Raw genomic sequence first — 27,431 nt, 5'->3', positions numbered from 1 at the left:
AGTGGACCCCAATTATATGGTTTTGTTTGGCAAAAGGTTTCAAATTCCTCGAGAACCCGAGAGACCTGCTAAGAGACCCCATGTCCAACAATTCACTAACGACTCACAGGAACAGTGGGGCTGGTTGGCAAAAGAAGAAAGCTATATGGCCAAGATAAGTAAATTAGAGGGACAAATCAGGGACCTCAAATTTGGCCACAGTATCCAAGCTGCCGCAGATGAAGGGGAAAAGAAAAAGCTAACTCAGGAAAATGAAGCTCTCAAAGCTCAAATCCATAAAATGAGAATAATTGCTAGAAACCTGGAAAGAAGCCGGGTTGATGAAATGCTTATAAGCGGTATGAGAAAGAAAGTACTTGAGTGTCAAGATGACCTAGAAAAATCTGAGGCTAGTCTAGCAAAATTCTGTGCACAATTGGCAGAGAATGCAGAAGGGCGGGCAGAGTTTGTGCGACAAATGAAAAGAAAATATGAGGGGACAATCGCCAATTTAAAGAGAAAGCTAACCACCCTTGAAAATGAGGCGGACAAACAGGCCAGGAATTTTAAAGCCGATAGAGAACATTGTTATGCTCTGATGGCCCAAATGGACGAAGATATGCAACAATTGCGGAATCAAAATCATCATGACACTCAAGTGTTGGAAGCTCGGAATCAGCAAATCGGGCGTTTACTTCAGGAAATTGTATTGTCCGAGAGAGGGTTAGAGCCATTGCCTACTATATCGTCATGAAATGCCACGCATGTGAGGATATGACTCAGACCACTTTCTTCGTTGTTGTAATGACATTTGTCCGCCAGATAATGAATGATTTGGAGCAGCTTCAAGGGTATCTCGCACGTAGGCCCGTGAGACCGGATGATGTCCCACGGGCCCCAAGAGTCAAAGCATTGATGTATTCATGATTTTTCATTTATTGAGTCTGTATTTTGGAAATTATTTTTGAGTTTGTTGGTAGTGTTTAAAATTCCAAGAAAATGAGTAGTTGGAAGTCTTTTGTAATAGAAAGTTTAGGAGTTTTATTAATGAAAATTTGAAAATTCCCAAAAATTATTTCTTTATTTTTCGCATTTGTTTTTCTTGAACTACGTAATGATCTGATTCACGCGGCATCGTGATACGTAGGCAATCCTCATCGGATCCGGTCACATTTTTGTAAATAACCCAAATAAGAGAGGGATGTGAAAAAGAGAGCCAAAGAAAAACCAAAAGAAAAACGGAAAAAAAAAAAAGCAAGGAAAAGAGGAAAGAAAAGAGTGGAAAATAGGAATAAGAGGAGAAGTACAAAATCCAAAAGTGGAAAGAAAAAGAAAATTGGGGAAAATAAGCAGAGTCGGGATGAAACATGCAACCGTTGCGAAACATGTAGAAACACATTTAACTGTATAGGTGCATCACACCCCAACGTGCGATTACCTATGTGTTAATTGCTTCAAACTGACCGGTTTGTTAACTCTGTTAGTTAGGTTCTATAGTAAAGTGGTTGGTTTTGTGGTAGCCTGGCTTCTCATTCATACTTCACAAGGTCAAAAAGGAAGCATTGAAATGTCTTCGGAAATTCCTCTTCCAACAGTTCCTATTCCAGAAGATAGTCCGATCTCGACCATCCCAACTTCTGAGTCAGCAATTGCTGAGGAAAATAGAATTCTGCGTCTCCGCATGATGGAAATGTGGGCCGCATGGGCCAATGGAAAAGAACCACGAAGTGCGATCCCTGGATTCCCTGAGCTTTTTCCCAGGGCAAGTGGGACCTCCAACATCCCCATGAGTTATCCAAATACCCCACTGGGATATCCTACCATTTCAGCCCACTTTGCTGGAACACCTTCTGAGTCTCGCCCCCAGGTGTTAGCTTTAGGTACAGCTTCAAACATATTCACCGCTCCAGCTTGTTCAGCTATGGCACAACCTGCTTTACCAGGCCTAACTTCGATTCATCTTCCTTCACATTTCAAGCACCATCTTTCCCACTGGAACCTACCCAGTTTACTACCAATGCTTACCATCAGCCGCCCCGGTACGAGTTTACCGCAGGGCAGGAAAAAGTTGAAAAAATACCTGAACAAGAGGAAATTACAAGAAAGATGAGATACATTGAGCAAAGTCTCAAAAATATACAGGGTCTGAGTGGGCAAAAGAGTGTATCTTACGCTGACCTGTGTATGTTCCCGCACGTACATCTACCCTTGGGTTTCAAAACCCCAAAGTTTGAAAAATATGACGGGCATGGGGATCCCATTGCCCACCTCAAAAGGTACTGCAACCAGTTGTGAGGAGCGGGCGGAAAAGAAGAGCTTCTTATGGACTACTTTGGAGAGACTTTGGTCGGCATTGCTTCTGAATGGTATATGGATCAGGATATATCTTGTTGGCATATCTGGGACGACTTGGCTCGAGATTTTGTCAGGCAGTTTCAATATAACATCGACATTGCCCCTGATAGGAATTCATTATCAAATCTAAAGAAGAAGTCCTCGGAGAGCTTTCGAGAGTATATTGTCAAATGGCACGAACAAGCGGCCAGAGTCAAGCCTCCAATGGACGAAACAGAAATGGTCAGTGTCTTCCTTCAAGCCCAAGAGGCTGATTATTATCAAAACATGATATATGCAATGGGAAAGTCGTTTGCCGAAGCCATCAAAATCGGTGAAATGGTTGAGAATGGATTGAAAACAGGGCGAATCTTGAGTCAGTCTGCTATAAGGGCGACCTCCCAATCAATCCAAGGCGGGTCTGGAGGAGTAGCAAACCGAAAGAAGAAGGAAGAAGTAGCAATGGCAACTTCGAGTGTAAGAAAACCCCGTTCGGCCAGACTTCATTTCTCTGAAAGAACCCCACAACACTACTACCCCCATCAAGATGTGGCCTATGCTATGGATCTTCAGCCATATGCAGTGATGAATGCACAACCATACGCTAGGCCACAACAACAATTTCACCAAAATCGAGCTCGATTTCCCAGAAATCAACTTCCTCACCAAGCTCAGTATAATCCCCGACCTCCAAAAAATAATTTCCCCTACAATGCCCGTGCTCGGGAGCTACCCAGGAAGACAAACTTCACACCTATTGGTGAGTCATATTCTAGCCTTTTCCCTAAATTGGTCCAAATGGGTTTGTTACAACTCGTACCCCCAAATAGGCAAAACCCAGAGTCACCCTCTTACCAACCTGGCGCCCGATGTGCCTATCATTCTGGGGTGGAAGGGCATGACACTGAGAGCTGTTGGACTTTGAAAAGGGTTGTTGAAAATCTCATAGAACAAAAGCGAATAGTGTTAAAGGATGAAGACATTCGTAATGTGACCAACAACCCGTTACCGGCTCACAACAATGGACCGGTTATTGGAATGATCTGCGAAGATAAAGAGTTTGATCCTGCCTTGAAAGCCATCATTACAATCGCTGACGTCGAGAAAAAGCCAAAGGCTGATGCAAAGCAAGAAAAAAGGGAGAAGAAGAGTAAACCCACCCCTCAAAACACAGAAAAAACAGTGGAAACCAAAACTGAGGTAGTACCCTCAAAAGATGCCATCCTTTATGTGCCCCGGGGTCCTAGGAAAGGACAAGTGACATTGAGCCCTCCAAGAAGGTTTGAGCTGAACAAAGGATCTAAAATGTATGTGCCAAAAGGGACCTATGTGGTACTGGGGCCAATAATTTCACCAAGGCTGAATGAGCCCGTGGTTATTGTTCGCGCACCGCAGAGGCCCATGAGAGATCCTAATGCCATCCCATGGAATTATAACGAGGTAGTAGTAACCTACAAAGGAAAAGAAGTCCTGGGAGAAGTAAATGAAACTAACCCGGCTGAGAAATACCTCAATCTGGAGGAAGTGAATAATGCCACGAAGAAGCATTTCCCACTCAAGAAGCCAATTAGTGCCGAAGAAGCAGATGAGTTCTTCAGGAAAATGAAAACTGCGGACTACGAGATAATTGACCAACTCCGAAAGTCTCCTGCTCAGGTCTCTTTGTTGTCTCTATTAATGAATTCAACTGAACATCAGAAAGTGTTGATCAAAACCCTCAATGAAGCTTACGTTCCGATTGAAACTACTGTGGAACAACTGGAGAGGATGGCAGAAAGATTCTTCACAATCAATCAGATCTCCTTTAGCAAGAATGACCTGCCCCCGGAGAGGGCCACCCACAACAAAGCCCTCCACCTAACAGTTAAATGTGAGGGGTACTATGTGAAGAGAGTCATGTTGGATGGCGGTTCCGGAGTAGATATCTGCCCTCTCTCAACTCTGCAAAGAATGGATATCGAGACTGAGAGAATCAGGCCCAACAACGTCTGTGTTCGTGCCTTTGATGGCATCAAAAGAGACACCATAGGCGAGATCGATTTGATTTTGACTATTGGACCTGTGGATTTTGAGGTGACCTTTCAAGTCCTAGACATGGATACTTCTTATAATTTCCTCTTGGGAAGGCCTTGGATTCACGCGGCAGGAGCCGTTCCTTCCACTCTCCACCAGATGGTGAAATTGGAATATGAAGATCAGGAAATCATAGTCCACGGAGAGGATGAGAAATCGATCTATCGGGACCCGTCGGTCCCATGCCTCGAAGTTAGGGAAGGTAGTGAACATATAGTCTATCAAGTTTTCGAGGTTGTGGTCGCAGACCAATATGAAGAAGGAAGCCCTTGCCCTTAGCCTTTTCTCTCAAAAGCGCCAGTTATGGTTGCCAAGGAAATGATCAGGCATGGTTATAAACCCGGGAAGGGGCTCGAGGCATCATTGCAAGGTATCACTGAACCTATAACCTTACTTGCCACCAAGAAGTTCTTCGGTGTGGGTTTTCACGCCAAAGAAACTGATGTGACATAGGCAAATCAACGAAAGAGCAATGGTTGGGTTTATCTCAGCAATTCTCCATCTCTACAAAACATTTGTCAGGCCCAAGTACAATGAAGAAGAAGAAGTTGAGGCCTTCACGGTCAAGGAAATTGAAGAAATCTGTGGGGCTATGAGGCAAATGTTGTATGAAACCCACATGGTTCAGCCGGGAGAAGGCTCGAGCACCGCTAAGGTGTTGTATATGGGGCCCAATGCCAAGCTGCAAAACTGGAAGGCTACTCTGTTCCCAATCAAGCGGTAATCCCGGTAGTCTAGTCCTACCACATTTTCTGCATCATGAGTTATTTCAGGGTGTAACTCGGATGTTTTTCTTTTAGTTTCCTGTCTTTAAATGCTAATGTAAACCCTGTTATCTTCAAAATTCAATGAAATGAAATTAATATTTCATCGTTCATCTCTCTTTATTCTTTCTGATTTTGTTACTTTTTCTTATTTCTTCTTTTAGTTCTAATAATGCAGCTTTAAATAACATGACATGCTTGCGAACTTCATTCCCAGATCCAAACATGTTGTCTAATTGTGAAATAATAAATCAAGAAATGGAATATGATGAAGAAGAGGCTTTTAAGGAAATAAATCGAGAATTGGAATAATTTGAGAATAAACCTAAGCCAAACTTAAATGAAACCGAGTCGGTTAATCTGGGTAGCTCTGAAGAAGTCAAAGAAACCAAGATAAGCATTCACACAGATGAAAGAACAAGGGACGCATTGATCCAACTTTTGTTTAAATTCAAAGATGTGTTTGTTTGGTCATACGATGACATGCCAGGATTAAGTGTCGATTTAGTGGTCCATAAGTTGCCAACCTACCCCGATTATTCCCCTGTCCAGCAAAAACAGAGGAAGTTTAACATTGATATCAGTGACAAGATTAAAGAAGAGGTCACAAAACAGTTAAAGGCGGGAGTGATCCGAGTGGTCCGATACACCACATGGCTGGCTAATATAGTTCCCGTGCCAAAGAAAGATGGGAAAATTCGGGTGTGTGTTGACTACCGAAATCTGAACAAAGCAAGCCCCAAGGACAATTTCCCTCTGCCAAACATCCACATCCTTGTTGATAACTGCGCCAAACATGAAATACAATCTTTTGTGGATTGTTATGCAGGATATCACCAGGTGTTGATGGATGAAGAAGATGCGGAAAAGACAGCTCTCACCACACCCTGGGGCACCTACTGTTACAGGGTCATGCCTTTTGGTTTGAAAAATGTTGGGGCAACTTACATGAGGGCCATGACTGCCATATTTCATGACATGATGCATCAAGAGATAGATGTGTATGTGGACGATGTGATCATCAAATCCAGAACACAGGACGACCATGTTCGGGACGTAAGAAAATTCTTTGAGCGGCTACGTAAATATGATTTGAAGCTAAATCCGACGAAATGTGCATTCGGAGTTCCGTCTGCAAACTCTTGGGATTTATAGTCAGTTGGAGAGGCATCGAGCTAGACCCAACAAAGATAAAGTCTATTCGGGATTTGCCTTCTCCAAGAACCAAGAAAGAGGTTATGAGCCAGCTGGGAAGGTTGAATTACATTAGCCGATTCATTGCTCAGTTGACTTCAACATGTGAACCCATCTTCAAGTTGTTAAAGAAAGATGCAGCGATTAAATGGACGGATGAGTGTCAAGAAGCCTTTGACAAAATCAAAGAATATTTGTCGAACCCGCCAGTCTTGGTCCCACCTGAACCGGAAAGGCCTCTGTTCTTGTATCTGACAGTCTTGGAAAATTCCTTTGGCTGCGTCCTCGGGCAACATGATGTGACCGGAAAGAGAGAGCAGGCCATATACTATCTGAGCAAGAAGTTTAACAGCTATGAAGCCAAATACACTTTATTGGAAAGAACTTGTTGCGCTATAACTTGGGTCACTCAGAAGCTTAGGCATTACTTGTTGGCCTATACCACTTACCTCATTACTAGGTTGGACCCTTTGAAGTACATATTCCAGAAGCCGATGCCCACAGGGAGGTTAGCAAAATGGAAGATCCTGCTCACTGAGTTTGACATAGTCTATGTCACTCGCACGGCAATAAAGGCCCACGCTTTAGCAGATCACCTAGCTGAAAACCCTGTGGATGATGAATATCAACCTCTGAGTACTTACTTTCCAGATGAGGAGGTGAATTCAATCGAGATGACATCAGAAGACACCAGTGCTTGGAAAATGTTCTTCGATGGAGTTGTGAACGCAAAAGGCGTTAGAATTGGGGCAATCCTGATCTCACCCATTGGTCAGAACTATCCAGCCACAGCCCGACTTCGATTTTTCTGCACAAACAATACTGCCGAGTATGAAGCCTGCATTATGGGTATGAACATGGCAATCGACCAAGATGTCGAAGAATTGTTAACCATGGGAGACTCAGATCTGATTATCCAACAAGCTCAAGGAGAATGGGAGACTCGAGATGTCAAACTTATTCCCTACAGGCAACATGTGGAAGATCTTAGCAGGCGATTCAAGTCAATAGAGTTCAGGTACATCCCTCGTTGTCACAATGAACTGGCCGATGCACTTGCTACTTTGGCCTCGATGCTATCATACCCAGGAAATGCCCACATTGATCCCTTGGAAATCCAAATCTGGGAAAGGAATGGTTACTGTAATACGGTTGAGGCAGAACCAAGTATTCAGCCATGGTATCATTATATCAAAAGATTTCAGAAAACTAAAGAGTACCCCGAACAAGCCAGTGGGGACCAAAAGAGAACCATCAGATGGTACGCAAGTGGTTTCTTCCTGAGCGGTGATGTTTTGTACAAAAGGACTCCGGACCTCAACTTGTTAAGATGTGTTGATGTCAAAGAAGCTGGAAGAATCATGTATGATGTACACGTAGGAGTGTGTGGACCCCACATGAACGAGTATGTTTTGGCAAAGAAAATCCTGCGAGCGGGCTATTACTGGATGACTATGGAAAAGGAGTGCTTCAGTTTCGTCCGAATATGTCACCAATATCAGGTGCACGGTGATTTGATTCATGCACCGCCTACAGAACTGCATCTCATGTCAGCACCTTTGCCATTTGTTGCCTGGGGTATGGACGTCATTGGGCTGATTGAGCAGAAAGCTTCAAATAGGCATAGATTCATATTGGTCACTATCGACTACTTCACAAAGTGGGTTGAAGCAATTACCCTCAAATTTGTCACCAAGAAAACTGTAGTAGACTTCGTGCATTCCAACCTCATCTGCCGTTTTGGTATTCCTGCAACTATCATTACAGATAATGCTCCAAATTTGAATAGTCATTTGATGAGAGAGATATGTGAACAATTCAAGATAACGCATCGGAACTCTACTCCTTATCGTCCCAAAGCCAATGGTGTCGTCGAAGCAGCAAACAAGAACATCAAAAAGATTTGAGAAAGATGATTCAAAGTTCCAGGCAGTGGCATGAAAAGTTGTCGTTTGCATTATTGGGGTATCACACTACTGTGCGCACATCGGTCGGAGCAACCCCGTACCTTCTGGTTTATGGCACGGAAGCCGTAATACCCGCGGAAGTTGAAATCCCTTCTCTTCGGATCATTGTTGAAGCTGAAATTGAAGACTGTGAGTGGGTCAAAACCCGTTTGGAATAGTTAACCCTGATCGATGAAAAGTGAATGGCTGCAGTCTGCCACGGGCAGTTGTATCAACAAAGAATGGCTCGTGCCTACAACAAGAAAGTGCGGCCTAGAAACTTTGAAGTGGGGCAACTCGTCTTAAGGCGTATTCTCCCCCATCACCAAGAAGCCAAAGGAAAATTTGTTCCTAACTGGAAAGGCCCATACATCATCAGAAAATTATTGCCAAAAGGGGCATTGTATCTGGGAGACATTGAAGGAAATGACTCTGAAACAACTGTAAATGCAGATGCGGTCAAAAGGTACTATGTTTAATCCTTCTGCAGCAATAACATTATCCGATTGGGATGACGAAGGCTTTCATTCTCGCTACCCCAAACACTCCAATCCTTTGCTAACCCTTTGAGTCGTTTACCTTTCTTTCATTACCCTCTTTGGAACTTGAAAGTGTCATTAAAAAAAAAGAAAACAAAACAAAACAGAAAATCAAAAGAAAAATCAAAAACAAAGTTTCCTGAACTACGTTCAACTTGATTCCGAAAGGATACGTAGGCAGCCTCTCCCTGGGGTTCAGTCACACCAAAACAAAAATCCAAATTTCCCCAAAAGTGAAACTGGGGCAGACGTTATAATAATTCGGCGATGATCCCGCCCGAACGGTTCCAAATTTGTAATTCGATCCAAGTTCTTTTTACCCAAACCTGTTTCAAGTCCTTTCGATCAATTGGCAAAAGGTTTTTCAAAATCAAAGAACGCAGTTGCTTGGATCTGATGCAATCAAGATGAGAGAAATAAAATGAGAGAGTCTTATTGGTGAAAACCTACGGGCACCATAAGGCAATGGCGAGCAGAGAAATCGAAAATGAGAAAGTCTTGTTAGTGAAAACTCGTAACGAGCACTATAATGCGACGGTAAGAAGAGAAATGAGAGAGATCGATTGGTGAAAACCCATAAAGGGCGTCATCGATCGAAAAGAAGAAACCCCTCACCACCATTGGTATTGAAAGAGTCCTGGCAAGGTTTCTTGGTTTTGAAACACGGGTCGCAATGGGTTTATGAGAATATAGGATATTTGTGCGGATCGGTTGTCTAGTCCAAGAAGTATGTCATGTTTATTTGAAGTCTGCATGCACCTCAGATAAGTCCGTCCTTCCTCCCCGAAAGGGATGCTTCTCTTTTAAATTCATTTTCTTGTCCTTTGTTTAATTTTCCTTGAACCTCTTTCGGTCTAACTCTGTTCCGTAACTAATACAAAGAAAAGGTGGCAAGATTGGTTTTACAGAGTTCTACTTGATAAAAACCAAGTCCAAAGAAAAGTACCCCAGCCTCAGCGGGTGCATCAAGTCGATCCCGACTGGCCATAATAGCCGATGCTCTAAAACCATAGTTATTAAAAATGAAAAGAAATTCGAAATCAAAGCCCTAGAGGTGGATTAAAGTGAAAGGGACAAAGCCCCGCACGGTTGAACCGCCATTTGGAAAGTTTGAAAAGTTGAGTTCCTCGGTTTTAGGAGAGAGATCAATCTTCAGCAAGCAGCACAGGTTCTCACCAAAAGAGCTAGGCCGAGATTAAGTGATCAAAAACAATGAAGGCCACAAAACCGACCACCGTTTCAAACTAGCAGTTGTTCTTTGTTTGAAAAATTGAAACATGTGCAATCCAAAGCAACCATGCAAAAAGCAGGTGCAACCAAAAGGAAATGTGCAAGGGTTAGAAATAGCTATGCTGCAATAATCAACCCAAAAGGGAAGTCTCTTCCCAATTCTTTCCTGCATTTTTTACTCATTTTCTTAAACTCAAAAAAAAAATGGAGATTGATAAAAAATAAAAATAAAAAGAAGAAGAGGAGAAATTCAAAATCATGGTAGCATAGGGTCTCCAATCTCTAGCTACGTCCTTTCCAACATAGGATCTCATTCTCTAGTCGATGCCAGCATAACCTGGTAATCTTTTCCCACCTAGGGTCTCATTCCCTAGTCACTACCAGCATAACCTGGTAGTCTCTTTTAGTATTGAGTTTCACTCTCTAGTTGATCCCCGGCATAACCCAAGGACCTTTTCCTTTCTCCAGCATAACTCGATGACTTTCCCGGCATAACCCGTGGATCTCCCCGGCATAATCCGAGGACCCTTTTTCTTTTCCGGCATAACCCGATGAACTTTTCTGGTATAACCCGTGGACCTCCCCGGCATAACCCGAGGACTTTTTTTTTCTTTCGCGGCATAACCCGTGGACCTCCCCGGTATAACCTGAGGACCTTTTTCTTTTCCGGCATAACCCGATGACTCTCCCGGCATAACCTGTGGACTTCCCTGGCATAACCCAAGGACCTTTTTCTTTTTCTCCCGGCATAACCCGTGGACCTCCCTGGCATAACCCAGGGACCTTTTTTTTTCTTTTCTCCCGGCATAACTCGTGGACCTCCCCGGCATAACCCAAGGACCTTTTTCTTTTCCAGCATAACCCGATGAATTTTCCGGCATAACCCGAGGACCTTTCCTTTTTCCGGCATAACCCGATGAATTTACCGGCATAAACCGTGGACCTCCCCGGCATAACCCGAGGACCTTTTTTATTTCTGGCATAATCCGATGACTTTCCCGGCATAACCCGATGACTTTCCCGGCATAACCCGTGGTCTTCCCCAGCATAACCCGAGGACCTTTTTCTTTTCTGGCATAACCCGAGGACCTTTCCGGCATAACCCGATCATTTTTCCAGCATAACCTGGTAATCTTTCCAACTTGGGGCCTCCGATCCCCATTTGATTTTATTTTAGATATAGGGTCTCCATTCCCTAATCTCTTTTTCTCTGGGATACAGAATCCCGATTTTATTGCTTTCAATAAAGAAATAATACAGATTTTGCTGCAATAACTCACAAAATTTTCCTAGTGAAAACTGGGGCAGAAAAATTTTGTTCGTTTGTTTGTTTTGGTGACTAAGCAGGTTTTTACCTTGAGGGACAAGTTTCGAGGTGACCAAAAGAAGAAGTCTCTTTTCAAATAAAAGAAAAGAAAAACAAGAAAAAAGAAGTGAGCTCTAAAGTGCAGAAGCGGAGAAAAGATGCGGACTGCTCAAGATAGGATTGAAGTCACAAGCTTCGCATGTCCTGCCTTGATCCAAAAGCTGAAGAATGAACCAGCGATTGCAGCTAACGAGCATCAAGATTCAGATCGGAGTCCAACAGCAAGAACCAGCTAAGACTCAAGATCAAGCTTCAAGAGACTTATAGATGGGAATCTTGTAACTCATAGTTGATAGGCTTAGCTAGTTTAGCTTTTTATGTTTCCATTTTTTTTTGTGTAATAAGGAGCTCAGCAAGAAGAAACAGCAGCAACAGCAGTGAAACCACAGTTTTCCGGTAATCCCAGCTACCAAAACTTTCAGAACTACACCGACCTGATTCCTTTATAGCCAAGGATATGTAGGCAACCTCCGAAGCAAGGTTCGGTCAAACTTTTTCAAAATGCTTCCAAATGAAGTTTCAAACGGGCAAAAATTGCTTGTAGTTGCTCACTTTATCTTTGCCCGAAAACTCTTCATGTTTTCGAGCAAAGAGGGGCAGCTGTGAGCAGCTTATTTTTGACCATGTTTGAATTTATTCCTACTTTTCTCTACTCACTACCCACTTTCCCCACTTTCTCCACTCACTACCCACTTTCCCCATTTTCCCCACTCATTTTCACCACTCTCCCCACTTTCTTCACTCACTACCCACTTTTTCCACTTTCTCCACTCACTACCCACTTTCCCCATTTTTCCCTCTCATGTTCCCCACTCTCCCCACTTTCTCCACTTTCTCCACTCACTACCCACTTTCCCCACTTTCTCCACTCACTACCCACTTCCCCATTTTCCCCACTCATGTTCCCCAATCTCCCCACTTTCCCCACTCATGTTCCCCACTCTCCCCAGAAATATATTTCCTCCACCCACTTTTCATCATTCTCTCTACCTATAACACACACATCAAGACCTCACCTTAAAAAAAATTATATATAGAAAATGGCGCATTTTACAAGAGAGCTCTTTTCTTCTTCTTGGATTTTTTTCTCCAAGCAACAGACAAATACAACAGATCTCACCCTTTCTTCCCAAGAAAAATGGCCGCACACACTCATTTTACTACGGAAGCTTCTCTGAAAATGCACACCTGAATTCACACCCAACATTTGAGACACTCACTTTGAAAATTTCTTCACACTCAAAAGAGCTGAAAGCAAAGGCTTCAAAATTCAAAATTTTCAGCTGGATTCGGGTAAAAGTTTGTTGCTCTGTTGCTACTGTTGAAAATTGCTTCTTGAGCTCCTCATGTGATTTGGATTTTTCTTTTCTTTGGCTTATCTCTTGGTGCCCGCTTAACTCTATTAGGTCAGTCCCAAATCCTTTGTATTATGTTTTGCTGAACGACTATATAAAGTTATTGAATTCCTTTTAGATTTTTGGATTTGCTCAAAAATACGATTTCTGCTATTCTAGTGTATCATGGATGAATGTTTGGTTTCCATTTGAATAAAGTAGTGTAATGAATCGAAAATGTTAAACTTTAGATTAAATGTTGACGAAGTAAATGCCGTAAAGATTTTGGAATCTGTTATTTGCTTTGGGAGTCTTTACTCATTTTCTTTAATTTCCACTTCTTGTCATCGAGGAAGAGAGTAAAATCCAAGCAAATTTGCTCTTAAATCGAGGATCTGATAGCCAGCAATGGTTATCTTTTAATAGCAAACAAGCCGTAAATGATATTCTATACTCCACTTTCAGAAATAAGATAAGCGGCATCATGAGGTATATAGTTTTTTTTAGTAGCAAAAATATAAAGATATATAGTATCACATGTTTCAACTCGTAGGCATAATGATTCCTCAATAGTTTGTTAATGAGTTGTTTGTGCACTCCAGCTTTTACAACCACAATCTACTTTATTTATTTGATTAGTTTAACGTCAAAATTTGCCCCCCCCCCCTATCCTCTCTGCCTCACGTTTTCTGGTTCTTGGACTTTTTGCCTCCTGATTTATCCAATCCTTTTTTTACTAGTCTATGTATTTTCATGACTTGTACATTAAGTTACATAAGTCGAGCAAATTTAAATATATATCTTCCTTTTTTACAAAAACTTTTGAAGTATGTATATGTTCATGTATGTATAAAAGAGATAGAAAACGCAAGCTAAAAAAATAGAAATTGGTTTGAACTTTCGTACTTTACTTTAGGTGCGTTAATTGAATAATTGTCATAGCTACGGGTACGGTTCCCGTAACGTAGTTTGTGACACCTAGTTACTAAAATTCGGGGGTACAGTTATGTGACCCGACCACAATTTAATCTTTAAAAAAAATTAAACATGTTGTAGATCGTGAGTACGGTTCTCGTGACATAATTCGCAATATATAACAATAATTAAATAAAAGTGGTTATAAGGTAAAAATGCACAATAGTTTAAAACATGTATTAAAATCAGATAATATGCCAATTATAATAGTTTAAGCGACCGTGCTAGAACCACGGAATCCGGGGATGCCTAACACCTTCCCCTGGGTTAACAGAGTTCCTTATTCAAAATTTCTGGTTCGCAGACTTCAAAAAGGAAAGTCGAAATTTTCCTCGATTTGGGATTTAAAATAAATCGGTGACTTGGGACACCAAATAAACTATCCCAAGTGGCGACTCTGAACAAAATTGAATAAATTAATCTCATTTCGAATAATGTCACTTTAATTGGAAAAACTCTCTTGTACTACCTTCGGGTCTGTAAAAAGGAGGTGTGACAATGACAAAATCCCTTCAGATCTTCAATTCTTCCTTAGTAAGAAAAGATTAAATATCCTAACATCAAAGACAGGAAAATAACAATGCATATTATAACTCTTAAAGATCCAGCCTAGGGTTCTATACTAATCAATACATGGAAATCAACGAACCAAAATGTATCACGGCGATTCCAGAAATACTCAAAGAAATATGCTTCATCTTAAAACCCCAAATGAACAGTTTTAATTAAATAACTAAATGCAAAGTTAGCCTTCCTAAATGGCTCTTCCCATGCTTAATTCACCACAAAAGCAATGAGCAAATAGAATGAGAAAAGAGATAACCAGAAAATGCAAAACTCTTCAATTAAGTTCGTTTGGAATTGAATACAAATGAATCCGGCAATGAGTATTTGAAATAAACAACGTCAGATAAACAGGAACTGAACCAGCAACCAAAAACTCGAACAGCAAACCCGATTTCGGCTCAATCGATCTCCATGTTGAAACCAAAATTACAAAAAAAACGGAACAATTTTCTCTTCTTCTTTTGTTTTGAACTTTCAGATTTTTAAGTAAATTGAGGACATGAAAGAACTGAATTTTTTTATATATATATATCTTCTTTGTGGAATCGAAAAGAAAACCGAAAAAGAAAAGCTAAGAACAAACTCTAATCCTCTCATCTCCAAGACCGTCCCCCCTTTTCAATGGAGAAGAAGGTGTATATATTTAATTTTGTTGGAGGTAAAGTTGTATATCTCCCCGTTCCTCCTCCATTCTTTTGCCTAAAAATAATGTTCAACTTTTCCTATTGTGTCCCACTCCCTCTCTCTCTTCCCCAAAATTCTCTCCTCTTCTCGAAGTGATGTCCCCACTCAAACTTTTCTCCTAAAAATCTCTCTTTCACTCAATGATGTCCTCCACTTCCTCTCTCTTGATTTTTATGTACATGAGGCTAGATTAATTGTGTGTTTGCTTAATTATAAGCTTGCATAGTGCTCTTCTTATTTGTTTTCTCGTCTTTCTTCTGCCGAACCGACTTGTGAGTGTGTGCATTGTGAGGAATCTTTTTTGAGTATTTAAACTTACTTGGTAAAAGAAAGAAAAGGAATCTTAAGAATAAAATAGGGGAAGGTCACACGTGAATATGGGTGAGAATGGAAAAATGGGATCACTACCAACTTCATTTGTTTCCTTTCACTTTGCCTTTCGCGTCATTTTCTTTCCGGTTTTTCCTTTCTTTTTGATTTTTTTATCTTTTAATATAAAAATAAATTAAAAATAGCTTTATAAAGATACTAATATATTTGAGATAATATAAAATATTAAGAGGAGACATATAGTTACTATATTAATTAAATTTAAATAATACTCAATATATACTAAAATCTTACAACTTAAAAATCACATTAAACTAAGTAAAATATTATATATATATTTTTGAAACTTTCTTACTATCTCTTCTTTTCTTTTGATGCCAAGACTATTTTTGTATCTTTTAATTTTATGAAAAGTAAGAAAAATTAAAAGTTGATAGTAAAAACCAATTACCTAAAATAATTGAAAATATTTTTTGTAGTTTTCATTTTTAAGATAAAATAAAGCAAATTTTTAAAATAATCAAAATAGCGATATTAGGCCTAAAAGTATTCACAACAGCCATTGACAAATTAAGACCTCCGGTATGTGATGATGGCTCCAGTGCCTGTAAAAACCCATCAACAACTCAATATGCTGTCTTATATATTGCTCTTGCAGTAGCATCTCTAGGGGCTGCAGGTACACGTTTTACTATTGGATCCATGGGAGCATATCAGTTTGACCAGTCTTTAACTGGTACACATTCACCTTATACACATCCATTGTTGTAAGCTCCACAGCCCTTGTCTACATTGAGGACAATATTAGTTGGACCTGGGGTTTTGCCATCTCTTTAGGTCTTAATATCCTCGCCTTAGCCATTTTTCTATCTGGGATACGTTCGTATCGCCATGTTAAGGAACAAGAAGGCAGCCCTTTTATCAATATGGCTCGTGTTGTTGTTGCAGCCATTCAGAAACGGAAAATCCCCCTGTTTGAGCAAAGTCACCATTACTATCATGATCCAAGTGATAAACAAAAAAATATGGCTTCCCCTACTCCTACCTTCAAGTAAAACCTCTATATTAATTCTTTCTTGTGTTTGAGCTACTACTCATGCTCAAGGGCGGATCTAGGACAAGTTATGTGGATTCAACTGAACTTATTACTTTTGATTCAAACTATGTTTACATATAATAAGATCACAATCATCCACTGACTCTGGCTCTTAGATTCGCCTCTGCTCATACTAGTTTGCTAATGAAGCTCTCTTATATAGGTTCCTCAACCGAGCAGCCTTCATCACTGTGGGAGACATTAAATCAGATGGCTCCATTGAGAATACCTGGAGACCATGTACAATCCAACAAGTAGGAGATTTGAAAAGCTTGATTAAGCTTGCTCCTTTGTGGGGTAGTGGATTATTTTTATCCACTCCTCTGATCATTCAGTCAAGCCTGCTAGTACTCCAGGCTCAGAAGATGGATCGTCAAGTGGGACACCATTTCAAAATCTCAGCAGGTTCTATGTCAGTCTTTGTGTTTATATGGTCCGTATATCAATACCCTTCATTGACAGATTGCTCTACCCTTTTCTAGCTAAATGCTCCCAATTTTCTCTCACACCTCTTCGGCGCATTGGAATAGGCCATGTACTAACGATACTTGGCATGGCCATCTCTGCCTTGGTGGAGTCAAGGCGGCTGAGGCTCATGAGATCCCACCATCTCCAAGGCCAAAATGGTGCCATTGTTCCAATGTCAGTCCTCTGGCTAGTGCCACAGCTAGCTTTTAATGGTATTGGAGAAGGATTCCATATTCCCGGACATCTCAGGTTTTACTACCAAGAGTTTCCTGCATCCTTGAAAAGCACCTCAACTGCAGTAGTTGCAATGTTCATTGGTATCGGATTCTACATGGGGAATACTCTGATTGATCTGGTTCAGAGAACAACGAGATGGTTGCCAGACAATATCAATGATGGAAGAATGGATAACATCTTCTGGCTCTGTTGTTTCCTGGGATCAGCAAATTTCATGTATTACCTCGTGTTTGCCACCTTCTACAAATATAGAAATATAGGTGACAAACCAAATGATGCGCCCAGTAAATGATACTTATTAGTACAATTCAAGAAGCATGGATTGGATAAGCTCCGCGGCGGATTTCCAAGCTTAGCTTTGTCTTCAACAAAGATCAACTTTTCATGAATGAGATATTGCTCTTTACATAAAATAAATAACAAAGGAATCTTTTAATTAAAAAAAAAAAGGAATCTTTTAAAGTCGGTGTGCAAAGAATTAAATATAAAGGGTGTAAATCGTGTATTTGGAGAAATGTATCAGTTAGCAACTTTTCTTGCTAAGCAGTGTTAAGCTAAATCAGAAACATGTTAGTGGTGAATGAAAGAATTTGGATGAGACCAAGTTTAGCCAAACAGGAATCAGGACTCCGGAGGCATATTGTGATTGAACTTTGTACAGTCAAAAGGTCCAAGTTGATTGTTTTTCTTTTTCACCTGCAAATCAAAGAAAGATAACAGCTTAAGAAACTAAAATGAAAGCTGCACAACATGCAAGATAATGATATGCAACAGCCTATTTTACCATTTCTACCAGTCAATGGCCCTAGCAATAACTCAGAGCCCGTTTGGCCAAGCTGCCAAAATACTTATTTTGAGAACTGCTTTTCAAAAAAGTACTTTTGAAAAATTACAGTTTGTGTTTGGCCAGTTCATTTGAGAAGTACTTTAGTAAGCAAATTCTGTTTGAACAATCTTTTCGAAAAGTATTTTTAAGTGTCAAATTACGGAAAAAGACAGTACATATTCAATTTACAAGTGCGTAGTATATTATTTAAAAGAGAAATGAATTTAAATATTTATTATTAAAAAAATTAATTAATTTTTCTTTTTATTTAATGGGAATATAAAATATAAAGTAAAAATATATATTAAAGATTTTAATCAATATATATTAGTTATCCAAAGCAACAATATTAGGTATCCGGTATTACTTATTGTTTACATTAATGATTTAAATATATCAAAATATAGTCATTCCGTATAAATTTAGAATCCACTTCATTAATCCTATATAAAAAAAAGAGATCTATTTATGGTGGAGAGACTATTTTAAAGAAGAATAGGAGAAGGAGAATAAAATACAATAGAAATAAAATAAATAAAAAGAAAGGGATGGTAGAAACAAAAAAGATAAAGGAAAAAATAAAAATTTTGAAGGATAATTTGAAAAATATAAATTTATAGTAAGTATACTTTTGTCTTAAAAAATTTAATTTTCTGCTTCTGCTTCTACTTTTTGAAAGAAGCTAATTTGAAGCTTCTTCCCAAAAGTAGAAAAAATGCTTCTGTTGCTGCTCAAAAGCACTTCTCCATCTTGGCCAAACACATCAAATCTCTAAAAAAGTACTTGTTCTGACCCAAAAAAAAATACATTTGGCCTCCCAAATGCTTGGCCAAACAAGCTCTTATACTCCTAGTAATCAAAATATAAACATAGTTGGGAAAGTCCTAGTAAAAGCTACCATCTTTTACCGGTGGAACTTCAAGCGATGAATTTAGGACATAAATAATGATGGAGACAGGATTTTCGCTAAGGGGGTCCAAAAAAGAAAAAGTTATAAAATTAAAATAGACTGTGGCCAGTAGGAATTGTACCAGCAACCTCACAAAGGTTTTGAACCCCTTTAACCACTGAGCTATGCTTTAGGGTTACGTCAAGGAGATTTAAAATAAAATATATAGATGCACAAATGTATTTTGCCTTATATGTACAGTGTAATTTTCCGGCAAAGGGGAACCCCTTCCGCCCCCTAAATCCGCCTCTGATGATGGTTTCTAGTATACACATACCTTCCTAAATCTCTACTCTTGGAACATCCAGAAATAATTAATTTGGTTTTAACATTTTTACAAGATTAAAAAGAATAAATACCACCTAAATAATATTGTTAAAGTTGCAATCAGGATCACAAGTAAAACAAGATATTCCTGATGTCCTCTCAGCATCCGGCTTTTTTTTAAATTAAATCTTTAACACTAATGACAAACCCCAGCATTTTTATTAGTTCGGGAACAATATGAACAACATTATAGCACATAAACCCCATTTATTTTTCTAATATCTTTTTTCATGTCAGCTTTGCCAATCATTTTAAAGGCCGAAATAGTGTAGTTCTTTTTTTCTTTTTTCCTTTTTTGCTACTGGCATTTACTGTCAAAAGATGTGTTGAATTGTATAGAAATCTGTACAAATTAATACGTTATATCAAACTTTTAGAGGCAACTTAGTGTGATTTTATTATTTTGTTGTTACTTTTATAGATTTCCCATCGGAGACTACTGCATCACGTCGAGGCTTTGTTTAGTGTAACATTCAGCTATCAAAATATTTTTAGCTGATGACAAATCACTGTGTGATAAGTGTTGTGAAAGGTTAATCGTAGTTTTCAAGATCCTACAATCCTATGATTGAGCCCTAACCGGTTATAAGGTTTATCACTTACATGAAAATATACTGAACAAACGATTATACAATCTATCACTTAGAATTAAGATGCATTTTACTATAGTCATCAAAAAACTTTCTAACAAAAACTTAAAGTGAATAAAACTTCTTCCATAAAGTACCAAAACGCATTTCTGTGGGACAGTATGGTGCACTAAGCTCCTAGTATGCATGAGTTCAAGGAATGGCCAAACCACATAGGGTTTATCGTACCTAACCTTACCAAAAGATATTTCTAATTTTGTAAAATGATTCTCAGCACCATTATCAATTACAAGGTTAAGATTAACTGTTCTCACCCTAATTTGTAGCATATCCCAGTGAAATATGTTTATCTATAATGAGACAGAATAAAGTTGAATGCATTCTCATTCTAGCTAGTAGAATACATGTTAGATATGGCATAGGCAACCTCAAACAAGAAAACAAGAATCTATAAATAGTGACATACCGGAGACCATGGGCTTGGCTCAGGCAAGGATTTCTCTTGGGGTGAATTTTGTACAGCACCACCTTTCATGGTTAAGATATCCTGTAAAATCAGAATACAAGAGTCGATTACATAACCTACAGGTATTTGATCACCACTGAACGAAGCTCAATCATTTTTCCGATAGATATTCACAGCAGTGGAGCTTGACACTCAAGCCAAGTTTGTCCCACTGCCTAACCTAAGATTCGGAACTAAACTTTAACTACGTAGCTTTTAGGGAGGTCAAGCTAGCTGACTTCTCTGGACCTATTAATGGATGATTTAGGCTTTCATTTTATGAATACAGAGGTATGCTCACTAGAGAATATGATGAACAGCTAATATCTAGTCAGTTGTTCTTTAACAGCACCAGCTAAAAGTGAAGGTTCTAGATAAATGTGTGGAAACAAACTGCTCAGGAAAGTGAAGATTTTGTCCTGGAACTAATAAAAGTATGCTTCAAATAATTTGGAGATCACAACAGATTCAGGAAATCAAAGCTTAATTATATTTGGCTTCTTTTAGACAGATCACAGCATACAGTTCATTTTCCAGAAAGAAATTACCTCCCCAGCAGCTTCCATTGCTGCCAACCATTCATCAGAAAATGGAACTGCATCCCGTGGGGGTAATATCAAAAGATTGCCTTCCTTCAGACAGTTCTCTGTATTCTTGCTGCCATCAATAAATAGCAATTCTCTAAAAGATTGTAATTTGTGAAAGTCCAAGTCTAGAAAAACCAAAGGAGTTCTTTGGGATTAGAAAAATCTTTGAAATACTTACACTGGCAAATTGGTGTTATCATTTCTGCACTGCTCAGTATCTTGCAGTCCATGGAAAAGTTCATTGTGAGAATTCTCACTTCCACTAGGCTTCCCAGTTTCAGATTCCTTCACCACAATATCTTGATTCAATATGTCAACTACCTTTCTTTTGATTCTTGATGAGGTCTGTTCCCCTTCAACAAGTTCTATGCAATCAATTGTCACACTTGCTGTATGGATTTTACTTGTCGATGAATTAAGTTTCAAAGATAAAGATTCAATTGTCGCCGGATATGATAGTCGATCCTCAACACCGTGGATAACATCCAGTTCATCAGCAACGTTGCTGCTCCCATGAATCAAAAGTGACTCCTTGTTCAGAACGCTTGGGCTTTCTAATGCACCTTTATCAAAACTTCTTTGTGCTGGAAGAGCATCTTGAAAATTCTCCAAGGCATTGCTGCTTTCGCGTTTGATAGGACCTTTTCCAGGCAACAGCTGAGCATCGTTGGCGTGTAACTCCAGATGTGTATCCTCCATCTGTAAGATATTCGTGAGTGCATTTGTTGTCTTTCCAACTTCATTAGCTTGCCTTTTATCTCCAAGCTGTGGTGGAGTAATTAGAATCTCTAATACAACCTTGTGATACCCCAGTTCTGTTGGACTAGAAGGAATGAAATCCGCATGGCGGCACTTTTGCGACTCTTCAACATTCAAGCTTAATGGAGACAGCATACCATGCTTCATCTTGATTATCTGATTACCATCATTAGGCTTGTTAGGTGAATCTCGAATTTCAAATTCATCCATTTCTTCCAAGAGAAAAACGTCTTTGATCAGTTTGTTACCTTCACCCATTGGACCAAGTATACCTAATCCAGTTACATCTGGCGTTCCCCTGGAAGATGAACCAAATTCCACAGAGGAAGTTAAATTACCCTCATTTTGACAGTTTGATGAATCGCGAATTTCAGCTTCATCCACTGCTTCCAAGACAGACTCTTTAATTGGTTTTCTACATTCGCCAATGGAACCAGTTACAGCTGATACCATTTCGTTTGTTGTTACACTAGATGATGAACCAAACTCCAGACAGGAAGTTAAATTACCAAGAAATTTATTATGATTAAACTCTTCATCTGTTGGATGATTACAATTTTCAGCAAGAGTAACTTTGCTAGAACCAAAATATAAGATATCTGCAGGATCTTCTCCTGCTGTAATGTTATTACTCTCCAATTCTGACTGAGCACTTTTTACATCAAATCTATCAAAACCACATTCATCTTGTCGATATGGCGGCGCAGATAAACCAGTTTCAGCAATCTGTCCATCTTGGCTTTGATCTATACTCACATGCTTACTAAGGGACTGATCACCTGAATGCAATACATTCCTACCCTGGGACTTATGTTCTGAGTAAATTGAAACCCCACCAGGATTAGTCTTGCAATTTTCATCGGATAAAGTTTCACTTGAGACCTCTACTACTAAACCTCCTGTTTGTGCTCTATCAGTGATCTGCTTGGTAAAATCTTGTTTCAGATTCTGACAATCTTCATGCTGAGATGCAACTTCTGAATTCTCCATCTTTTCTTCACTAAAGTCCGAACATGTGAGATTCAAGGACTCACAATTTCCACTTCCATTATACCTTGGTTCTCGATGTGCTTCATTCAAATTGCTCTTCATCTTCATAATCTGCTCATCGTTATCGAAGATCCATTCATCTTCAGCTGCAAAGGACTTGACCTTTTCAAATTCTTTACCAGGTAAATTATTACAGCTTCCTATATAACCTTCCTCCCTCACCTCCCCACTAAAGTTAATCATGTTCCCATACTGTGAACTACAAATTGAACCATCAGTTACTGAACAAATGCCAGATTCTTCTGCTTCATTTGGATTGCTAGTGGCACCTTCCAATCCACATAGAACTAGAGATTGCGCATTGTATCTAGCTTGTGTAAAATAAGCCTCTCTAAAATCTGATCCGGCAGAGCTTTTGTTTTCTTTAAAACCAGGGATGGAGTTCATGAGATCATCATCTTTGTTAATATGTTCATGTTTTCCAGTTTGTGGTGGATGCTGCTTGCCATTCATCAGCAATTCTGCATCCTGAAGTTTCTTCTCTTCGTGCTCGATGTGATGCGGTAATTTTTCGTCAACATTATCAGCAGGATTTCTGAGCTTATCACTGACTGGATCAAGCTTCATTATAACACTTGATATATTCGATCTTTCCACACGGTCTCCTTCCAAGCCTGTTTTGATTACTTTGCAGGATGCTGTTGAGCTTTCTGATTCCAATCCTAGGATCCTACAGTTTAGATTTGCTAAGTTGACCTTGCTTTCTTGTGTTTCTAGTGCCTCTGGTGGCCTCCGATCACCAGACCTTTCCGACGGGCACATACTAGACTCGGCTTTCAACAGGCGACGTGTATCTGAAGCTTTTGTCTGCAATCACCATATTGGTTGGTTATGTCTTAAACAAAATGCTATGTTGTGAGCATCAAGCAGCCTATGCACCTTAAGTAAAAAACCTAATGCTTTGCCAGAATAGTGCTGGTAATACCTGACAAAAATATCCTAATGAAGGTGAAGGCATCCGCAGACCCGATGGTTTCATGGCTTGTGCAGGCAGGTATTGCATACTGCTAACAGCAGTAGGAGTGCTTTGAGGAAGACGAAGTGCAAATGGTGTACATCCATCGTGACTTTGAGATGAATGTGCTCGGCTAGATGAAACTGTGGCATCTGGATTCATCTCCAGAGCAGTACTGGTAGCTTTATTAACTGGTGGAGAAGATTCAGTTGATGCATGTAATTTCGATGTTGATTTCTTCTGCACAAATTAGAATTGAGCAAAAAGGAGGGGGCAAGATTGTATGATTCTGTTGGTTAACTACCAAATATATTGAATGTAATCCAAGCTAAATTCTTTAGTATTGTGTTGCGTGAACTTTGAACAGTTCTTTTGAGTTCTTAATCACACGGAATTCCTCTAAAATTTTGAGTTCAAATTTTAATTTTTACGCCATTTCCCCTTAAAAGATGTGATAGAAATTAAACCTTGAGCTTAAACTTGAACTGATGCTTACATCATTTCCTCTGAAAATGCATGATGAAGATTTATCCTTTAAAGGTTCAGCATCAGGCTTTGCTTTCTCTCGGCTATTTCTCACTTTTCTAGAAGAGCTCCTTAATCCCGCATTCTTCCGAGTACTAACAGCTGCATGAGAAAGGAAAATGAAAATATAAAGATGATGCTCTTATCTGTGGCGCAAATACAAAAAGTATTTTTGCATAGCAGATTGTTATGCCTTCTAAAAGTTTGACAAGGGTATAACTTGCTTGAGTTATTACAACACACTTTGAAACATCCAGTTTCTATGATTGAAACGGAAACAATTACGCTCAGCAGAAGCCAGATGGATAGACAATAAATATTAAAGAGATTACCAGAATCAGTCACTTGATGCTTCAAATGACTTGTTCTTGGTATAGTACTCTTAGAACTTGTGGGCAACGAACAAGAACTTGGCTTTGAAACTTGAAACTTCGGTAACTTGGAATCCTTGGTTGCAGATTTTCCATGATTCATGTTTGCAGGCCTTTTTAGTCTAAAATGATATTAAGGCTCATCATCTGTAAACCTCCATATAAAGCAACAAAAGAAAAAACTAACCACTTCTTGGAAAATAGTTGAATCTCAAATATATCTAACATGTGCAAGGATACGAAGGTGAAGCCAAAGGTCGAGAACAGCCACTAGATTTGGAGACATTTCTACCATTACGGGACGCTAGCATTTTACTTGAGGCCTGAAACCATTCAAGAAAAAACTAAGTAAACAACAAACTGAAATAGGATGCACATCATCACAAGTCACCGCCAAAGTTTATGAGCCGAAAAGTTACTGCTAGTCATAAGCTGAGATCTGACCTTCCGCTTATCTTCTTTTAAAGCTACAGATCGAATTCCTTTAAGCGTACTCTTTTTGTTCGAGTTCAAATAAGCTGAACTAGCATCATGTAAGGAGTCATTGGAAGTTGGATTTTGCTCTTCTTCATTGATGGTGAACAAGGGCTCTCCGCATGTGTTAACTAATGTTCCGCTAAGCAGAGAAAGTTCTATTGGATCCAAAACACCTAAACAGAAGAAAGAATAAAGTAGGTTTTTTCTGTAATCAATCCCCTGCAGTATTTAACAAATTTTTCTACATTGACAAAAAGAGATACTAATTGTACTGTAATCATATATACCTTCTTCAGTAGAAAAGGCTCGATCCCATGCTAAACTTTTCCGCAAATTGTAACCACCACCCCTTTTCTTCCTCTTCATATGCAGTGGTTCAATGCTCAGTTTAGGCACTTCTGCTTTGTCCGTATTGATATTCTCTTTATTGCTGCAACCTCTACGATAGGAAGAGGAACAGCCAGGTTTTACTGGATCAACACGACCCTCTAGCCCTCCTGCAACGTGATGAAATCTGTAAATAATTACTACTACCAATTATACTACTCTACGTATCAATGCAGACAGGGATGGCAATGGGGCGGGGTGGGCCCGGGGGGCGGTTTTCTGCTTAATTTTTTTCTAAAACAAACTAGTTTGACATTTTATTATTTATAAAATGGAGAGTTTAATAGAATCACATAAACATAAAAGTGAGAGATCGCTGATCTTCCAAAATAAATGGGTTACTATCATCCTATTACTAATACGATATGTTGACTTATGTAATATCATTTTGGTGAAACTTATGCAAATTGGTTAATTATAAATCAAAATAGTATTCGTGCTAGCGAAGAAGAATGTGAAATTGCAGTTGAAATGATTGCTTTATTTCAAAAAAGATAAAATTCAAAGTTGCCGGCATTAAACCCGCAACCCGCCCCGTTTAAAAATTTTAAAAAATATTTTAACCCGCCCCGGCCCATTGCCATCCCTAAATGCAAAAAAAAAAATTGTATTCAGAAACAAACTATACTTGATGGAAGTAATTTAAACAGGCTAAAAATGCGGAACCTAATTAACCCTACGAACTCATTATGACCTATTTTTCATAAAATGGAAAAATCCAGATATATCTAAACAAGATGAAACTTCTAGAAAGAAAAAAAAATTAGTGAATCTCAATTGAAACTTGAAAGACAGAAAAATAGAAGAGAAAAAGTGGAAGAACTGACTCAATGGGGAAATGAAATTCGAAAAGGGAGTGAACTCGTTGGGATTGGTATCCTCCATATGAGGGAGTGGGGTGAGTAGAGAATCATCTTCACCGGAGATTTCAAGGAGGCGTAGATCCGACTCCATTTTTCGACCTTTAATTCGATGCTCAAAATAGTTGAATTTGCTTTATCCCGTACTGAAGAAATCATCAAATTGTGTATTATTATTACTATTATGTATACTACTTGTTACGAAGGAGGTAAATTGTGTATGGTCAAGGGGAATGGGGATTTTATTCTTTGGTTTTGAAATTGGGGCAAGCGGGAGGAAGGGGTCCCAAATGTAGGACAACTGACACGTGCCAATGCCAAATCTAGAAAGTTGGGTAAATCATTTATAGCAAAGACACTTAAAATGATCAGAACTATTATTTGAAAGTCAAACACTTTTTATTAAGAAAATAATATATTTTTTACTGATTTCAATTGTGAACTGCAGTAACTTATAATAGTACTACTTTTTTATATAGTCTCAAAGTATGAAAAGTTTATTTTAAAAGAATTAGACAATTGTTATTCAAATTAAGACAAAATTAATTAGTTTGACTTTCATACTCTTAACCTAGGCTATAATTTATTTTTAAAAAGATTATATCTTGGTTTGGTCGAAATTTGGAAAATCCCTTATCAATTTCCTTTCTAATACAGGATTTTTATTGAATGTGGAATTATAGAGTACGAGTGACAGTTTTAAGCAATGAATGTTGCTGGTTCACTCTTTACTGCCCAAGCTCACGTGTTTTTTGGAATCCCGGAAAATTCGCAGTTGCTACAGTCTTTACCTTTTGAGTGAGCATTCTGCGCACGCTGGGTAAACTCTCCACTGTGTAATAACCTGCAAACCACACAGATTGGGGCAGATCTGCACATTAAATTCGAGTGCTCGAGCACTCATTAACCTTGACGCACAGTATATATAATTGTGTGGAAAATTTGAGGAAACGAATATAAAACATTACAAAAGCACCTATGAGACAAGAAATCTTATGGGTGCTTTGGTTGTGGAAGAGCGCTAGAACTTTATGAAAGTTGAAGGGCGAGGGTTTGATTCTGTCTCCCACCAAGTCTTTTAAAACTGGCCAATTATTTCTGATTTTTTTCTTATATTATCAAGCTATTTTCTCCTTTTCTTTCTTTT

General features: G+C 39.1%; 3 protein-coding genes across 3 annotated transcripts; 2 read left to right on the top strand and 1 right to left on the bottom strand.

Annotated features, from left to right (window-relative positions):
* The first annotated feature begins 2,301 nt into the window (after nucleotides 1-2,301).
* Nucleotides 2,302-4,665, top strand: LOC138871135 (uncharacterized). Its single transcript, XM_070148994.1, has 2 exons — nucleotides 2,302-3,073; nucleotides 3,263-4,665. Exons 1-2 carry the CDS (start codon nucleotides 2,302-2,304, stop codon nucleotides 4,663-4,665), a joined length of 2,175 nt encoding a protein of 724 aa, XP_070005095.1.
* Nucleotides 4,666-5,633: 968 nt separating this feature from the next.
* LOC104211734 (protein NRT1/ PTR FAMILY 2.4-like) lies at nucleotides 5,634-17,408 on the top strand. The gene is made up of 7 exons (XM_070148993.1): nucleotides 5,634-5,852; nucleotides 6,920-7,193; nucleotides 11,771-11,821; nucleotides 15,845-15,994; nucleotides 16,096-16,366; nucleotides 16,575-16,823; nucleotides 16,874-17,408. The coding sequence occupies exons 1-7, from the start codon at nucleotides 5,634-5,636 to the stop codon at nucleotides 17,406-17,408; spliced, it is 1,749 nt and encodes a 582-aa protein (XP_070005094.1).
* A 163-nt stretch (nucleotides 17,409-17,571) lies between these two features.
* Nucleotides 17,572-26,504, bottom strand: LOC104211732 (uncharacterized). The gene is made up of 11 exons (XM_009760829.2): nucleotides 26,252-26,504; nucleotides 25,325-25,534; nucleotides 25,005-25,210; nucleotides 24,801-24,883; nucleotides 24,522-24,682; nucleotides 24,161-24,291; nucleotides 23,635-23,904; nucleotides 21,079-23,516; nucleotides 20,862-20,970; nucleotides 20,275-20,355; nucleotides 17,572-17,812 (listed from the first exon to the last, which is right to left on the bottom strand). The coding sequence occupies exons 1-11, from the start codon at nucleotides 26,376-26,378 to the stop codon at nucleotides 17,738-17,740; spliced, it is 3,891 nt and encodes a 1,296-aa protein (XP_009759131.1). The 5' UTR covers nucleotides 26,379-26,504; the 3' UTR covers nucleotides 17,572-17,737.
* Between the last annotated feature and the right edge of the window lie 927 nt (nucleotides 26,505-27,431).

The sequence above is a fragment of the Nicotiana sylvestris genome, chromosome 6, assembly GCF_000393655.2.
Source record: "Nicotiana sylvestris chromosome 6, ASM39365v2, whole genome shotgun sequence".
Classification (NCBI taxonomy): domain Eukaryota; kingdom Viridiplantae; phylum Streptophyta; class Magnoliopsida; order Solanales; family Solanaceae; genus Nicotiana; species Nicotiana sylvestris.
Note: the sequence above shows the minus strand (reverse complement) of the source record. Positions and strands in the feature narration are given on the sequence as shown.

Coding starts and splice junctions, on each gene's coding strand:
- LOC138871135 (XM_070148994.1), top strand. CDS start 2,302: ATGGACTACTTTGGAGAGACTTTGGTCGGCATTGCTTCTGAATGGTAT. Junction 3,074..3,262: donor GACAAACTTCACACCTATTG/GTGAGTCATATT, acceptor AAAATCTCATAG/AACAAAAGCGAATAGTGTTA.
- LOC104211734 (XM_070148993.1), top strand. CDS start 5,634: ATGCCAGGATTAAGTGTCGATTTAGTGGTCCATAAGTTGCCAACCTAC. Junction 11,822..15,844: donor AGTGAAACCACAGTTTTCCG/GTAATCCCAGCT, acceptor TAATCAAAATAG/CGATATTAGGCCTAAAAGTA. Junction 16,824..16,873: donor AAAATCTCAGCAGGTTCTAT/GTCAGTCTTTGT, acceptor CTTCATTGACAG/ATTGCTCTACCCTTTTCTAG.
- LOC104211732 (XM_009760829.2), bottom strand. CDS start 26,378: ATGGAGTCGGATCTACGCCTCCTTGAAATCTCCGGTGAAGATGATTCT. Junction 25,211..25,324: donor AGCCTTTTCTACTGAAGAAG/GTATATATGATT, acceptor TCTTCTGTTTAG/GTGTTTTGGATCCAATAGAA. Junction 23,517..23,634: donor CATTAGGATATTTTTGTCAG/GTATTACCAGCA, acceptor TGGTGATTGCAG/ACAAAAGCTTCAGATACACG.